At 47.5% G+C, this 17,933-nt stretch overlaps 1 protein-coding gene across 8 annotated transcripts in view; it reads left to right on the forward strand.

Annotated features, from left to right (window-relative positions):
* Positions 1-17,933, forward strand: part of LOC144096773 (uncharacterized) — a 352,209-nt gene that overhangs the window by 141,497 nt on the left and 192,779 nt on the right. For all 8 annotated transcript variants that reach the window (XM_077629652.1, XM_077629655.1, XM_077629653.1 and 5 more), the window contains 2 exons: positions 180-275; positions 5,793-6,097. In XM_077629652.1, coding sequence (XP_077485778.1) covers positions 180-275; positions 5,793-6,097 — 401 coding nt within the window. The remainder of the gene's footprint in view (positions 1-179; positions 276-5,792; positions 6,098-17,933) is intronic.

The raw sequence follows: 17,933 nt of genomic DNA on the forward strand, positions 1-17,933 counted from the left end.
TGGTGCTGTGGCGCCTTCTTACTACTGTTACTGGTTTCTAAAAGATATAAAAGGTGACCGTGGCAGGCAAAAGGGTTAATGGGAGAACCCATTGCCCTGCAGTGGGCGTAGTAAAGCTGGCGCTGATGCTTATGAAAGGTTGACGCGTGGGGCTGTTTAACGCTGCGAGGGTTTTGCAGGATGGGAAAGGAGCACTTAAACCTTCCAGTACTGGTAGGACTGCTGTGGATGGCTTCAAGCACAGAAGGCTCCGATACGGTCCTCCTCTACCCAACGTGAGTTCCCTTTCTGTTTTATTCCGTTCATGAGGGCACGACGCATTGTTATCCTTATTTCTCCTTTCTTAACATTTACCTAAGTAGATTACATGTATAGTAGCAGTCACAAAGGCTCAAACCAAACTGACGAAAAATGCCTACTTTATATTTAGGCCCCTCAATACTATTGAAGGCTGAGCACTTACATTCAATTCGGAAACACAATAAATCCAATAGTCAGCCTAGATGCCCTGGTTGTTTAGTTTTATGACTCTTTCTAGGAATGTTCATGTTTATAATCGTCTATCGGCCCATGTCATACGAGAATGAGAATCACTCGTAGTTGGGCGTGTTGGTGCATATTCAGGAAAGACTGAGTAGCGCAAAAGGCGCTGCTGTGTCCCTCACTTCGTCCGTGTTCGCCTTTTGCGCTACTGTGTCTGTCTTGATACGAGAATGGTTGAAGTTATCTGTGTACCACGCATTTTTCTATTCTAAATTGTCTTATTGCATTCTTTTATGCGGCACTAAGACTAAAAGCAATTATAACAAAGTCATCTCTGTAAAAAAGAAGGCGTTAAGAGTTATTAAAGAATACTACGGTCATGCTTAATATCTGGCTACAGCACATCTCTTTTTCAGACACAGTTTTCTTAAAGCAGGTAATGTATATCATGCAGTTCTTCGAAAATATATACAAAAAGTGACTGCATACAATCATTCCAGATGATTACTTATTACAGTACCACCTCCGAACGCAGAGCAAACTGGTCCTTAAGACTCACGGCTACTATGGGTAAAAGAAAATTAACTAGCCGGCACCTACCACCCTCAATATTTTTCGCGTGATCTTGAATTTAGTATTTCTTTGAAACACTTTATTCAAATAAATGCTACATGATAAAAAAGAGCATCTATAATAATGCTCAAACTTTTATGCTCTGATCTTTTGACACAAACATAACATATTGGCAGATACCTGCAGACATAGCGAAGTCGAGAGCGATGGCATTCTGGCCCCGAAAACCTTCTAGTGCGCATTTATTATCGCTGCCGTCGTGTTCTCTTCCGCACGTGACAGCCTATTCGCCCGAGTAAGAAATATGCATTATCCAGGCGTTGCTCAAACATAGAAAAGACAAATGGCAAGGCCTCTTACGGCATTGCAGAGACCGCCTGTTTTTGTTTTGAAAACTTGGACGAACGCTGAATTCCAAGCATCACAGCGTTTTCATCCGAAAAGAAGCTTAACACAGTTTCGACATAACCCAAAACCCACACCCTCCTCACGTCATTGCACTAAGGGAAACAGGAACCACCTACATAGACATCAAAAATTATCGAGTGCCATCCACACCTCTCATAGCCATCCTCACCTTCAAAAACTTACCGGTCTTCGACCGCACACCTATACAAGCCCTGACTGCTGGCATGGAGTTTTGTCATTGAAATTGCCTCTACAACACAACCACACGACGTCACTATCCTCAGATTATGATAAAACTATCCCAGGCATTCTGCGCTCCTTTCGCAGCTCCTCGTCACTGGAGACGCTAACGCCCGCCATACGATTTGGGGTGGCCATTCAAGCACTCGTAAATGAAACCTCGTCTCTACCATTATGTCTGATTATGGTCTGGAACTCTTAACACACCCAAACACACCCGCAAGAAAACACACAAGTGTTACTAGGTACACCTCCCCGATCTTTACTAGGCAAGTCCACACCTTTTTGTCAAGTCGGACAGGGGCCTAGCAGACAAACTCGGCAGCAATCACTTTATCATTAACACTACCCTTACAAACGAAACTAAAACCCGCACTCAAATTCTCACAAAATGCGACAAACCTGCGCTTATCTAGAGCAGAGCAAGAAACTCCCCCCCCCCCCCCCCCCAGCAATAGCTGACTGGACCAGCAGGACCAAGCAAGCTACTGACACCTCTAGCAGACGTGTCAAGAACACACCCACGGCACCACAGGAGACCAACAGCTCTTACATCTCTGGAAATACCGCCAAGGCCTCCTTAGACACTGGGGTCGATAACACCTTAACCGTAAACTCTGCCTCTGCATCTGCTCCCTTACCCAAGCGGCGGAAACATATGCAACTTCTCTGACTAAAAACAACTGGGCCTTCTACTTCAGTAGCTTCAAGGGTACATTAGGCACAAAACGCAACTGGGCCATTCTGCGAGCCTTCCTGGACTCCACCAGCAGCAAAATCCAAACTCACAACAGCACCCAACGTCTCATTCACCTTCAACTGCAAAAGCGTACTGACATGACTCAAACCGCAAGACATAAATACCGACAACCATTCCATCGACTGGGATGGAAACCCTTACCCCCTCTCCATCTACCTCGACAGAGATATCACCCTTTGTGAGGTCAAACGATCACTCATTACCTTTCGCCGCTCTTTCACATCATATACAAGGTCCTCGGAGACCTTGACGACACATCACTTCAGAAACTGAGAGACCTATTTAATGAAAGTTGACGCAACAGGGTGCTGCCCCCGAGCTGGAAACCTGAATCCAAACTCAGCAAGGTACTCCACCTACAAAACCATCGCCCTATCTCCTACATCAGTGGCGTGCAAAAGCTATTCGAATATGCCATCCTTAAGAGACTGCAAGCCTTTCTCCATGACACGCGATTCTATCTAACATTCGGCTTTCGTCCCAGTCTCTCTGCACAAGACATACTTATATCCCGTAAGGAAGCCTTATTCTACACCAAGAAGCACATATGGCCAGCACACGCGCAGTTCTCACACAGGACATTCAAAAAGCCTTCAACAATATCAGCAATGACCGTATACTTCGCACCAGGGTCAGCACGGTCCCGCAAATGGCGCTACATCCTAGCCTTCTTAACACACAACTCGGCTCTATATCATCATCTCTACTCTCCCTCTCCAGCCAGGTACTCCGCAAGGCACAACGCAAGGGCACTCCACATCACGTTATGGCCGACTGAAGTCTCCATAGGGGAAGCGCAAGACACTTTGCAATTGGCTGTTGATATTGTCACAATTGGTAGCGGGGTGCTGCAGTGGTAAGGGAATACGTCTACTTAGGGCAGGTAGTGACAGCTGATTCGGATCATGAGATGGCAATAACTAGAACAACAAGAATAAAGGGGAGTGCACATAGCAGGTTCTCTCAGATCATGAATTTTAAATTTAGCAATATCTTTCAAGAGGAAGGTAAACAACAGCTGTTTCGTACCGGCACTCACCTATGGGGTAGAAATGGGGAGGCTAACGAAAAGGGTTCTGCTTAAGGACAACGCAGCGAGCTATGGAAAGAAAAATTACGGAAGACACTTTGTCGAGACTAAAGTGTGAAACGGTGGAAGCCTGACACCATGCCAATGGCGATTTGTTGCGTCGGAGACACCACGGAGGCACGAAACTCGTACACGCCGCTTGCGTTCAGCGGCTGCCCCACGCCGCATGTTGGGAGACACTGGTTTGGCGAGACGAGTCATCCTTCCCATCCGATACCGCAAAGTAAACTGCCACCACCACCACCGCCACACCACACCCAAGCAGACGGTCGCCACACGCGCATCGCGACAGTGACGTCAGGCCACACAGCACCCAATCGGGAGGCCACCTCAAGCGCCTTACGACAGTGACGTCAGGCGCACCGTGGAACGCACGGCCGCCACGCGTGCCGATGGCCGATGTGATGAGTCATCCCTCGCGGCGCCAAACCACTCCGACACCCGCACTTGATGACAGTGACGTCACGCACGCGAGCGAATCAGAAGACGCACACCGGCGCCTAGCGACAGTGACGTCACAACACCGACGAGACCAACCAGGAAGCCGGAAAGCTGTGACAGTTTCTGCTAACGGCACATGACCTTGACAGTGTGCCATCAAAGGCTTCCGCCTGAAAAGTGTGAGCTGTAAAGTTAAGAGACTGGAAGCGGGCAGAGTAGGTGAGGGAACAAACTCGTGTAAATGCCATTGTAGCTAAAATCAAGAGAAGAAATGGGCTTGGTCAGCACATGTAATGCAGAAGGCAAGATAACCGCTAGTCTTTAAACGTAACGGAGTGGATTCCAAGGGAAGGAAAGCGTAGCAGGGGACGGCAGAATGTTAGGCGGGCGAATGCGATTATGAAGTTTGCGGGAACAAAGGGGCCGCAGCTGGAAAAGGACGGGGTAAATTGGAGATAAATGGCAGAGGACTTTGACCTGCAGTGGGCGCAGAAAGGATTTTGATGATGGAGAACATATGACTAGACACACTCTTCCAGACTTTCTTAACCTGCCAAAGTCATACTTTAATCCTTGAGCGCATACGACAAAAAGATTTGCGCCGTTTTCTCTCAGTTTTACATGAGCGGGTAGAGCCATTTGTGTGAAATCTGTGATTATATTATGTTTATCGTTTTTCTTTCTAGCGAAGAAGTATATTTCTATAAAAATTGCTCTTTGTTCTCACTGTTATTTTCTTTCAGTGTCCTGCTACTGAATGTTTGCCGATGCGCTTTGGCTGTCTGTCTTTTCTTTACGATGTGTCATGTATTTTTGTTTCGCGGAGGCGAGAGATCGTCAATCTAGAAGTCCAGCTTTTTCTCTCTGCCTTCCACATCCCAGTGACGGAAAACAATGTCTTTATTTCACATTCCGCTCTCTATGCCTTGTAAGACTCCTCCGCTGCAGATTTCAGGCTACTTATTTTATATGATGACGTTTTGGTGTGGCTGCTGAAAGAAAAAGCGCTAATTTTTCTCTTTTTCGCGGCAACTGTTCCCCCATAGCAGCGTTGGGAATCTGGCAGGAGCCCCTTCCGGGCAATTTGGCACACGTGCTAAAAAAGGGGCAGTTTGGCTCTGCATCTTCGACTGTCCAGGTCTAGGTCATGGTGGAGCGCACAGTAACCAGAACAACGACAACTGTGGCTGCATTTGATCAAAGGGAGGACATTGACGTTGCTTTCGACGTCTTACCATCTCGTTCTCGCCCAATTATCGCGTATGGTTTATGATGTTAACGGTACCTTTTCTTGCAGGATGCTTATCACAGACGCCACCGCACAGTTAGCGGCATCACCAAGTAGGAATGTCTAGGCAAACTCAGTTGGGGCCGCAGGATATTTATAGATTAGATTTCAACGAATTTTATGTCGTTTACTCGGCGACGTGCTCATGTACCTGTCAGTAGCATACTCATTGCGTGAAAAGGCTGATAGGGGATCACTAAATTGAACAGAAACTCCATCCTCAACGCCAAGCAACCAATGATTTTGCAACGTGGAGCAAGCGTGCGGATTTTTCGACGATGAAAAAGTAATTCTGGGTGAGCAATTCGAGAGCTTGCCTAAGGATAATAATGCTTACCAAAAGAGGGGGTTAAATAATGAGACAATGTCAAATTGGTTCCTCCGAGACGCTGGTGGGTTCCTATTTTGCAGCGTCCTTCTCATACTGCATATCTGAGACATCCCTAAGTACTCTAAAATTTCAGCTGTTTTTTTTCGCTGAAAACCGTGGACCCTCTTTCTTTAAGCAGGATAATGATGCCTCGGAACATCACCATGGGTTTCGGCACCTTCGTCAACTTCCGGTGCGAACTGAACATCACCGCCGGCTCGGCTTCTGAGGTCTTCTGGCTGCTGGGCGGAGCGCGAATCCCGAACGACCACCGGCGCCACAGCAAGCTCGAGGTGCCCGCCGAAGGGCGCTACGTTAGTCACCTGGAGGTGCGCGACCTGCAGGCCGTCGACGCTGGGCGATACACCTGTGACGCCACAGCGCGGCTCAATAACCTGAACCTGGTTCTCGTCATACCAGACAGCGTGTACCTCAGCGTCGCCGGTACGTATTGAAAGGGGCGTCAAGTTATGTACCATAGAATTGAACGCTGCGCTGTGTTTCACCAAGGTCATAACTTGAACGCGCTAGACAGAAGGGACCGAGACGTGCAGCAAGCCTCAACAGGAAAGCGTTGCGTCTCGTTTTGCCCTACCGTGTCTTTTGTAGTTTACAATTGGTAGCGAGGTGCTGCAAGGGGTACGAGAATACATCTACATGGGACAGGTGGTGTCTGCAGATGTGCATCACGAGAGTGAAATAACTAGAAGAATAAGGATGTGGCGGAGCGCATACGGCAAGTACTCTCACATTATGAATGGCAGTTTACCATTATCTCTCAAGAGAAAAGTATATAACAGCTGCATCTTACCGGTACTCGCCTACGGGGCAGAAACGTGGAGGATAACGAAAAGGGTTCAATTTCAGTTGCGGACAGCGCAGTGAGCTATGGGAGGAAAAATTATAAGTGTAACGTTAAGAGACCGGAAGCCGGCAGAGTGGATGAGGGAACAACGCTGTTTAAAGACATACTAGTCGAAATCAAGAGGTAGAAATGGTCTTGGGCAGGAGGTGTAATGCGAAGGCAAGGTAACCGATGGTACTTAAGGGTAACAGATTGGATTCCAAAAGAAGTCAAGCGTAGCAGGGGACGGCAGAAAGTTAGGTGGGCGGATGAGATTAAGTTTGCGGGGACAGGGTGGCCGTAGATGTCACAGGACAGGGTTAACTAGAGAGATATGGAAGATGCCTTTGTTCGACAGTGGGTGTCATCAGGATGATGATAATGATTACGATAGTAACCGGCGTCTATGTTAACCACTTGAACCGCCCGCGCTTCACGGCGTGCTGAACGCGGCGAAAGTGTCGGATAACCCTTTCGGGCAGGATGTATCTGGCCCGCTCAGAGGGGAACCGCCACCGGCGTTATGGTCGGTGTTTACACACGGCATGTACAACTAAGACAAGGTGAATTGGGGAGAGGGGAAAACTAACATAAATGTGGTCAAATGGAAACCCTCGAACACGAGGACAGAGTCGGCAAAGGGGAAATACTACTTTTTATGTGTTTGCTTTCCCATGTGGAGAAGGGACGGGAGACGGGTGGTTTTGCCACGACCGCGACAAAAAGATTCTGGTCTCGGCTGGAGCCAAGCACGCAGACCGTATCCTCGATTAGCCGATATCCAATGCTTTCAATATGTTGCTCTACATAGTCGTCTATATATGAAAAGTTAACGTCAACTGCTTCCCTGTCTTCCCTGCAAGACATCGGAGAGGCCCAGAACTTCTGAAGAAAGAAAAAGAACGCATTTTTACTCCAAGCAATTATGTCGCGCCAAGGAGCCCCTGTTCCGCTGATGGCATATGTCTAGCTGACGGGGCCGGTTGTTGCCGTATGTGCTCCAAACGCGGGCTCGTTACCACAACACTCCATGACGGTTTGTGCCTTTACTTTATTAGTATACAATCTTCAGCGAAACTAATGCGTAATGCAGGAGCATTATACCACACGATTGGAACAAGTATAGACGGCCAATCTTCTTCCCTGTGCACAGAAATCGGCCTCCAATTGGCGCTTAAGGGCCCCATTGGACAGCACCTCATCCCGACGGCGAGGCGCACAGACATCGAGGACAGAAAACTCAAGAGGGGTCCTCGCTATCCGAGTTGCACGCGAGAAAGTGTGCCGGAAGTCACGCGCTTTCGCATGGAGCCAATAGTAATGCCGGGCGCAGCGGCGTTGTCTGCTGTGCATTGTTGTGCCGTAGAGGTGGTCCCGTTCTGCTCGCCACTGCCAGCCCTCTTGGCGGTAGCGAAGACTCCGAGTCGGGGCGTCGGTGAGAATAACAAATGGAATTTTATACACTATGCACACGACAAGATCAGCACGGGGGCTGAGAGTTAACCGCAAACGCGACTGTTCTCGCACAGCGACGACCGGTGAGACTCCAACGCGTCAGACATCTCACTCCACTCATGAGCGACACTCGACTCACGGTGAGTCGGTCTCTCGGTAGATCAGTCTCTCTCCAGGCGGCAGCTTTGGGGCTTATAAAGCCCCGAGAAACGGTTGTCACTCAAACGGCCCAGTACAAAGCCAGCGCTTGACGGTCGTCCGAGAGGTCCAACCAGCGACCGCGCTGGCCACCCGCTTCAAGTTTGCCGCGCGCGGTGACCCCCAGGGGGAAAGAGACACCGACGCCTCGCTTTCTAGTAGGGTGTAAGAATAACAGTAAGAATCCTTGCACCGTGCTAGAACTTTCTGCATGTTTGGAAATGTCACTTGCCGATGCTTCTCCATAGGACGCGCTGCCTAGCGGCGCAGCATCTTGGCTTGTCAAAGGAGCGTTAGGGCGCTGTTGCCTCGCGGCGCAGCACCGGGCTTGTCCAAAGGGCGCTCCCAGGAGAAGTTTTGCATCTTGTATATATGGAATCCGGGCTGGTTGTCCGGACACAACAGCATGCGCAAGCGCGCTGAGACGGCGGACAAGTAGGGGGATGCAAGGGAGAGTCGGTTTCAAAAAATGTGACGTAACCGCCTTTCCTCAGTTCTCTCCTTCCTCCATGCGCACAGAGATGTGAAGGCAACAGAACACGTCCTCGCCGTCGCCTCGTGTGAACCGTTCGGAGTTCTTAACTGGCAATACCTGCGTGCTACTGGAAATTGTTCAATGTATTCAGTGGAGTAGATTTGTGGGCTTTTTTCTATAACTATAAATTTTCTGAGGAAGGTGTATGTTTTTACCTTAAACGCGTATGACTCTGGGTCGGTGTATGCTAACGAGTAATTAATGCCTATTACACACAATATCTCGCGTTACAGTCGAACGAAAAAAAAACGTCTTGTCTTTTGTTTTAAAACGTTTATGATGCGGCGCTAGCCTTCATCAATTGTAGGCACCCACCGGCGTTAACCAGCTGTTGATAGCGGGCACGGAAGAGCAAGTGTTTTAAGCAGCCACCGCATCTGATTATACCTTGATGCCAACGGTGAAAACCAAGAGAGCAGCAGTGAACGTGACAGCCGTTTCTTCGTGTGTCATTGTTTCATCGGGCTATTTCTTCCTTTAAAAGCATTTACACATTTACATGACACCTTGTCGTCCTCGTGTTTCGTATGTGCTGTCGGCTATAGGTTCCATATCGCGTGTTTCGACCAAGGCATTTTGCAAAATTTTAAAATAGGTCATTTTTGCTAGGAGAGCGTTTTTTCGGCATAGCATTGTCGGCGGCGTAGCGCATCAGAATATGATTCAATAAAGGTAGGCTTCGGACCATTTCATCCCACACACATGTGGAGAAAAAAAACGACTTCAAACAGGACGAAGACTGCACAGGACGAGCGGTATACCTTGCAACTAGCATTTATTGGGAAAACACTCGTAGCAGCAAAAGAAGTAAATCCGGATCACAAAGAACATCAAAATACACCGAAGATAACCTAATTGATGGGTTGGTTAACTAGTATTGAGTAATTCACTTTTTAACTTTTACTGTTAGTCTCAATTATCGAAAGGCCGTTAGCCTGTAAAAGAAGGCACACAAGTGGCGTCCAAACTTCCTTTGATCCCGGATGCCAATAAGGCGTTCCAGTCTCTTCGAGCGCCAAACTCATTCCGTGGTTTTCTTTCGCGCGCCGGGCGCAAATCTTCAACACACTCTGGGCCCTAATGTTACAGCTGCCAGCTTTTCATACATTCGTAATGACAACAATCCGCCAAAGCAGTTTTAATCCATTGTATGCTGCCACTTAAGATGCACCTTCATGTTTCTCATGTTCTTTTCACGCGACTCATTGCCGCACGAAGAGCTCCTGAATCTTAAGCAACCGCCTACCATTGGGTGCACATGTGAAGAAATCGGCATCCCTGGACACAATCACATGAGACATCAGCTTAGTCTTGGAGGCATTTCCATTCACCCTGATGAGGCCTGATAGAAGCACTTTCGGAAACTCTAACGGTGTGATCAGACACACGACGGGCGTTCGCACCCTTTTCGGTTGGTTCCCGTTGACTGACGCCTTCCATAGGCTCCATCTCGGGAGCTATGTGGCGTATATTACGCTCGGCAGTCTGGCGTCTCCGTTTGGCAAGGCGTTCCTCTCTCTGTTCGGGAGTTTCCGCTGCTCTTCGCCTTCTGACGCTCAAAGGAATCATATTCTTAGCGGTAAGAAACAGGCACAACACCAAGCTACACACACACAGGACACCCGCTAGACTTCAACTGTCTTTACTGGACACTTGTACGACATAAATATGTATCACTGAGCACACGCAGGTGCCTCGTCATCCGCATCAGGTCTAACTACGCCCTCCCCTCTCCTGCAAGGCATACGGTTGCGCAGATAAACAATCTCTTTTTCTGCCAAAGCCAGGGAGGGAGTGCTTACACACATGTCGCCCGCTTCTTGAATACGAAAGGCTCCGATAATTTCCCTTTCTTTTTTGTCGGCTCCCACATGCATCACATACGTAGCGTCATATACTGGGATACAGCCTTTACAACTTCTGCAATGTTTCTCCAATTCAGCTCCACCGGCCTGTGACGAAACTACCCTTCTATGCTCTCTAATCCTGTCGTTGACACACCTTCCTGTCTGGCCTATATATACCTTACCACAGGCAAGTGTAATCGTGTACACCACTCTCGTTCGGCAGGTTACAAACTTCAATTGGTGCTTTTTGCTGCAACACGGCTTCTTCGTTTCTGTAACTGCTGAACATAATCTTACCAGCTTTTCAGGGGCAGTCAACAGAACACCAACACCACACTTCTGGGCAACTTTTTTGAGGCGGTGGGATAGACTGTGGACGTACGGGATTGCGACCCGCCGCTTAAGCCTTTCTTCACCTGCCTTCACTTTGGCACCACCAAGCTCCCGTAGTAAAGCTTCGACCACCGCGTTAACCGATTCTAGAGGGTAGTCCGCCTTGTCCAAACGGTCAACCTGCTCTTGCAGACTGGCTTCCATGTTATGCGGGCACGACTTCTGCAGAGCCGCACGCAGGCTGTTCATCACAATGCCGTGCTTCACTACCTTCGAATGAGCCGAAGCATAATTTAAAACCTGTTTTTTGGATCTCGGTTTATATGCCCAGCACGTACGCTCACCCGTGATGCATAGGGACACTTCTAGCAACTGGATAGTGCCATTCACTGGAAGTTCATGAGTGAACCTAAACCCATCTGCACATCTGTGAAAAACATCTAAAATACCAGATACAGAAGAGGCACTTTCCTGGAGGCTATTCAACTTTACAATCACCAGATAATCGTCTACATATCTGAAACATTTCACAACACTCTTATTTAAACCCTTAGCAATGCGCTTGTCACAATGGGCTAAGAATATATCACTAAGCATAGGCGCTAAACAAGATCCGATACATATTCCATCCTTCTGAATAAAATAGTCATCTCTGAAACACACCACAGTTGCTTTCAAATAAAAGGATAGCAATTCCAAAAAACTGTTTACTGACAAACCACAAGCGTTCTGGAAGTCTACCGCGCCCCCGTTTTCTATGAGGTCATGGACAGCATCGATTAGTTGTGGCTGCGGAATGCTGTAGAACAAATCTACTACGTCAATAGAGAATGCAAAGTTACCACATGGTGTTTCGTGCTGCTCTTTTAGGTAATCAACCACTTCCATCGCATTCCTGACCCTAAAGGGATCAACTACTGTTAGAAGCTTAAGTTGTTTTTGCATGAACCTTGAAAGCAACCCTTGCCAGGATCCCTGCTCAGAAACAATGGCTCGAAAGGGCAGTCCTTGCTTATGTGTTTTAACTGAAAAAAAGATTCCTAAACTATTCTCCTCAGCCCTGTCCACCTGTTTTTTCAGCGCAACCAAGTTTAGCTCCTCACATAAAACCAAGCCTTCTTTCTTTAATTTCGCAACTCTCTTTTCGAATGGATCGAAGTTCTCACATATAGCCTCTTTCACTTTTTTCAGAAACATATCATTTGGCAGTACTACAAATCCCCCTTCTTTATCAGCTGTTAGCAAAGCAAGCTCTTTGTTCTTTAGATATTTGGTTGTGCTTCGTAGTATTTGTGCAGTGCTCTTAGCAGGCTTCTTTCTAGCTAGTACACAGTCCATGCCCTCTGAAATACACCGCTGCTTCTCTTCAGGCGCAACACTATCTGCAATCTTCCTAACCGTAGACACAAGACTTACAGGTTTATCTTTGGGCTCCACACAGAACTTCGGACCGCAGCGCAACACCTTTTCAACATCCTCTGGCAACTATTCATTTATCAGCAGGGTTACATTCTTATTCTTCTCTTCAGCACACCCATCTCGTTTCTTCCAGGCCAGAAGGCTCGGGAGACAATGTTTCCAAAGGAATTCAGTACCCACAGCTACCTCCTAGCGGGTGTCCTGTGTGTGTGTAGATCGGTGTTGTGTCTGTTTCTTACCGCTAAGAATATGACTCCTTTAGGCCGTTACCAACTAGCCCAACTTAATGTTTTAACGAAGTTTCTGACGCTCATTCTCTCTTGAGTAGCCAACTGCCAGGCGAGACCCACAGGGTCAGAAGAGTTTTTGTCCTCTTGTCCATATCGCTTTTTAGCAGCGACTGGACTCTCCTTCTGTGTATCCATATCAAGCGTTGCGATACAGCCGCCGATAACATTTATTAAGGCTTAAACTTGGGCTAGGTGGAAAGCGTTTGAAATCATTTCGCTAGCGCTTAGTGAACACGAGACAAAAAACAGAAATACACAGGACAGACGAGCGCGTAGAGAACACACAAAACAAAGAACACAAATGCACAGTACAGACGCTAGTTCACTAAGCGCTAGCAAAATGATTTCAAACGCCGATTACATCTCCGCCTTTTACACGCAATGCTGGGCATGCGACGACGCGCGGTTCGGGAGATGGAGCGGCATGCTGCGAGGCGGTGGTGGCGAACGCGATGCAGCTGCGGGGTCTTTGCTTACGATAGTATCGGCGCATGCGCACAACTGCTCATCCGCGCGACGTCACATTCACCTTCGACGGTGGAGCGGGCGCGCAGCCGCAGCGACGGCGGCGATGAAGCGCGCGGCGCACCGACTGCTCCTCTCCGGTTGCCATGTTAACGGCGCATGCGCACAACTGGCCTCTCCCATGTACCGGAAAGCACGCGGCGCACCCACTGCATCTCTCCGTTTGGCGCATGCGCATAACTGGCCTCTCGCCTGTACCGCGAGATGCTCGACTGGTAGCCTAGTGTAGCTCCCGCTAAAAAACTTGACAACGATCACCACCAGCTTGACTGCGCCCACTGCGGAGCAAAGGCCTCTACCAACTTATCCAATTAACACTGTCTTTTGCCAGTTGCGGCTACCTTATTCCCGCAAACTTCTTTATCCCATCCGCCCACCTCAGCTTCAGCCGTTGCCCGCTATGCTTGATTTACGTTCTAATTCATCCGTTACCCTTAAAGGGACCCCGAAACACATTTCAGTTTATTGTTTTGCCTGTTGTTTGCATAGAATGAGGTATAGTGATGCTATTAGCATCAGTGGTACCGCGTATACTGCCGTTTTTAATATTTTAATTCGCTCTCAAAAACAAATTCATGGCGCTGAAGGTGTCTCCATACAGTGGCGGTTTTTAGGAGCGGATATTACATCATTTAGTGGGAGCTTCATGATTGGACAGAGAAAATATATTGCAAATTGCGTTAACTAGAGATACGACTTGTAAAGTTTTTGTATTCCATCGACAAAACCAACTTTTTTTGCCCTAGATAAGAGCACTGTAAAGCAAGTAAAACAAAAATGCACCAGCAGAGGCTCTGTCTACTTTTTGCATCGAAGGACTTTGATCGTCTCTGCAAACATCCTACGACCTAGCACTCCACTCTTATGGCTACTCTCTTTGTATCTGAGAGCGACATTGCGGAATCGATCCGATCGAGCCATTGCGCTCCACAAGCGTTCGTTTCGGTCCCATTGAAGGATGCGTTCGTTTCACATTTAGCAGGCAATGCGCATCGTCAGCTTGTGGAGGATCACCGGGCGGCGGCGCCAGATGGCGCCACGTTCCCGTGAAGAATGCGCGCTTCTTGCTCGCTGTGACCAACCAGCGTGCTAGCGCGCAAGGAGCGACGGGCGATGGTTGGCGGTAAGCACTAGCGTTACGCGCTATGCTAAATGTGTCTGATATCTTGCGCAGGCTGTCACGCCATCGCAGTATCTCGCGCTCGAGTACGGATCCATAAGTAAGAGAACGTCACTGTCCATTGGTCCCTTCGCCGTCGAAGTGACGATGAAGCATCGCTGGGTCAGCTGGGCGCTCACATGGTTGTTGTAAACATGCAAAAGGCGCTGTCAGGCATGAACGAGTTACAGAGTACAGACAATCATGGAGTGCAAACTTCCGCCACGTGCTCAGATAGGCTGTTTTGATTGGTCGCAATAAGTGTCGTAATTGGTAGAGTGAAATGGGAATGGGAAGCTGCGCGAAAATCGAGTTGAGGGCAGCATTTTGTTTGCTTGTATTTTGAAATTTGTTCATTAAATAACTCCCGTTCCATGAATTGATTCTCATAATTATTTTTGAGTCAGCACCTGTGTGACAAAGAATCCATCTGGAATGCAACCGGCATCCATTCAAGCGGTGTTTCGCAGCCCATTTAAGGCCCAATGGTTATCTCGCCTTCGCATTACATGCCCTGCCCAAGCCTATTTCTTCCTCATGAATATTGACTATGATGTCATTAACCCGTGTATTTTCCCTCACCCACTCCACCCACTTCCGGCCTCCTAACGTTGCACCTAACATTTTTCTTTCCATAGCTTGCTAAAGCGAAGCTGAACGCTTTTCGTCGGCCTCCATGTTTCTGCCGAATATGCGAGTACCGGTGAGATACAGCTGGTATATACTTTTCTCTTTATGAATAATGGTAAACTGCCATTCATAATCGCAGAGTACCTGCTACATGCGCACCACCTCCTTCTTATTCTTCTAGTTATTTCCCACTCATGATCCAGATCAGCGATCACCGCCTGCCCTAACTAGACGTATTCCCCTCCCACTTCCACCACCTCGCTGCCAGTTGTGAACTACTGTTCTCTTGCTAGACTGTTGATCATTACGTTGCTTTTCTGAATGTGAATTTTCAAACCCACCGTTCTGATCATGCTTTGCAGTCTATATCCTGAGCTACTTAGCAAGGCGATATCATTATAGGGCCACAGATTGGATTTAAGCGCAAAAGCGGCCCACGAGAAGGAACAGCAAACAACACGAGCGCTATTCCTTCTGGTGTCCCGTTTTCGCGCTAAATTCACTTTAATAGGAAACCATCTAGCCCAACTTCGGTGCGCTTACGAATCGCAGATTACTGAGGCATTCTCTATCCACACTTATCCGGAAATTTTTCTAATCGAGGCCTCGGTATGCCTCCTGTAAACAGATGGTGAATTGCATTGGCGAGATAATGCGTACCTGCCGGGCACACACTTCCTTATAGAAATTTTATTGCTGACTTTATGGAGGACTACGGTAGCTGTGCAGTCATTATGCGGGGTGTTACATGGAAGACAAGGTATCTTAAATTTTTAAAAATATGATTTTTGAGGTAAAATGGTGGCGTTCTCGGCATGGTATTGCCAGCGTTCGCGCACACCAGAAAACCGGTGAATCATGTTAACTAGTAAGCTGGTTAACTAATTTCCAATAATAAAATGTTTACCTATTATAGTTAGGCGCCTGGTTGCAATTAGAGATCTGTAGCCGGCCCTTAGTAACCGCCATATTAGCTATCAGCATTTTCAAAACGCCATTAGCCTTGCCGCTGTGGCTGGACAAAATTTGGCTATTTCGACTAGTTGCGTGCACTGGAAGTGTTGGTTTGCCTGCGTGCCTTTGAAAGTGCCTGTATAATCAGGTTTTCGAGATTTTAAAAACTGATACGACGGTTGCTAACGACCGGCTAAAAATCCATAAGTGCGCCTAACACTAATAGTTATAAAGTTCATCTCTGAAAATTAGTTACCAGCCTTACTATTTAAACTTATTCACCGGTTTTCTGGTGTCTTCTAAGCCTCGCAATATCATGCAGCATAAACCATGCCTACTTTTAAAATCCTATTTTTGATACTTAGTCTTTCCTGTGACACTCGGTAGATGTCTTCCAGTACTTTCACACCAGACTCTTATACACTCTGATGTCGCAATGCCTGCCTGACTGCTGTTCCACGGAGTCAAATGCTTTCTCGTAATCAATGAAAGTTATTACAGAGGTTGCTAATATTCTGCGCATTTCACTGTCACTGATTGATTGTGTGGATATAATCTGTTGAGTATCCTCAACTGAAGCTTGCCTGATCATTTGGTTCATTGAAATCTGTGGTTGTGATGCATCTATTCGCGATTACCGTAATAAATACTTTGTAGGCAGCCGCAGTAAGCTGATCGGTTTGCAATTTTTAAGTCATTGACGTCTCCTTTATTATAAATTAAAGCAACCTTGATAGATCTACCACTTCTATTCTTTCTGTAGGTATCGACGATTTGATGCTTTGGCGTCTCTTAATCAGATATGTCGACTCCTCAGATAGCCTCCTTCTAATGCACACGTTGTGTGATAGCTGTGAGATAATCCTTCATTGTTCCAATATTAAGGTCGCCCTCCTCAATTAAAGCCGAGTATGTGCTCGGCAGCGATATCCTGAATTCCTCTATTTTCTCTCTTACCGCTAGCTCGTTTATGGACTTCCTCTGCACTAGCTTTTTCCGTTCGCTCTTCAAGTGTATGCTAATTCGAGACCTAACTATTCTGTGGTCACTACAACGCACCTTTCCGAGGACGTCCACATCCTGCACGATGCCAGGGTGAGCGCATACTGTAAAGACTATTTCATTTTTACTCTCACCATTGGGGCTCTTTCACATCCACTTCCTGTTCTCTCGTTTGGAGAAGAAGGCATTCATGATCCGTAAATTATTTCAATCTGCAAACTCTGCTAACAACTCTCCCCTGCTATTCCGAGAACCTGTCCCATAGTCGCCTACCATCTGGTCGCCAGCCTCCTTCTTGCCCAGCTTCATATTGAAGTCGCCCATCAGTGCAGTTTACTGTGATTTTACTTTGTTCATTGATGATTCCACGTCTTCATAGAAGTTTTCAATGATCTCTTCATCCCGACTGGATATAGACGCATAGGCCTGCACCACCTTCAGCTTGTACGTCTTATTAAGACGAATTACGATAGCTGCCACCCTTGCCAAAGCAGAAAGTGCCGGTCAATGGGTCGGCATCCCGCAGGACTTCCCCCGTCAGGGGTGGCCTGAAACTACCACAACCGCGGCTTCTCCGCTGTCCTCCAGCACCACTGACTAGGTGACGGACGTAACTCCCAGTCCGCCCGCCTTGTAGCTGCGGAACAGCTCTGTTGAAAGAAAAAAAGACAGCTCTCATAACGGGCCCAGAACATAAGTAAATCCTCTTAAGGAATTACAGTGAGGTACCGCACTTTCTAGAGTCATTGTTGCCTGTAGCTTTGTGTCCTCAGGAGACCAATCTTGGTACGAAACATGTATCTTGAAATGTTATAAAACTTTTCGACGCGATCGCCAACAGGCAAATGGACTCTCGGGAGGCGTCACAATTTTCATTCAAAGCGGCGTCCCCGCTCAAGAAATTAAAGGACGCAAAATTTGAGGCAGTTGTGGTTAGCGTCGTTACCTACAAATCAATAAAAATATTGTAGAAGTGTAGCTTGTTGGGCCGGTTGGTGCATGGTACTAGGTAGAGAAGCCAGCGGAAACAAAATAAATAAAATGAAAGGTCAGTCATTAAACATACTGCTATCTTGCACGTGGAGACTA

The sequence above is a fragment of the Amblyomma americanum genome, chromosome 7 (genome assembly GCF_052857255.1).
Source record: "Amblyomma americanum isolate KBUSLIRL-KWMA chromosome 7, ASM5285725v1, whole genome shotgun sequence".
Taxonomy (NCBI): domain Eukaryota; kingdom Metazoa; phylum Arthropoda; class Arachnida; order Ixodida; family Ixodidae; genus Amblyomma; species Amblyomma americanum.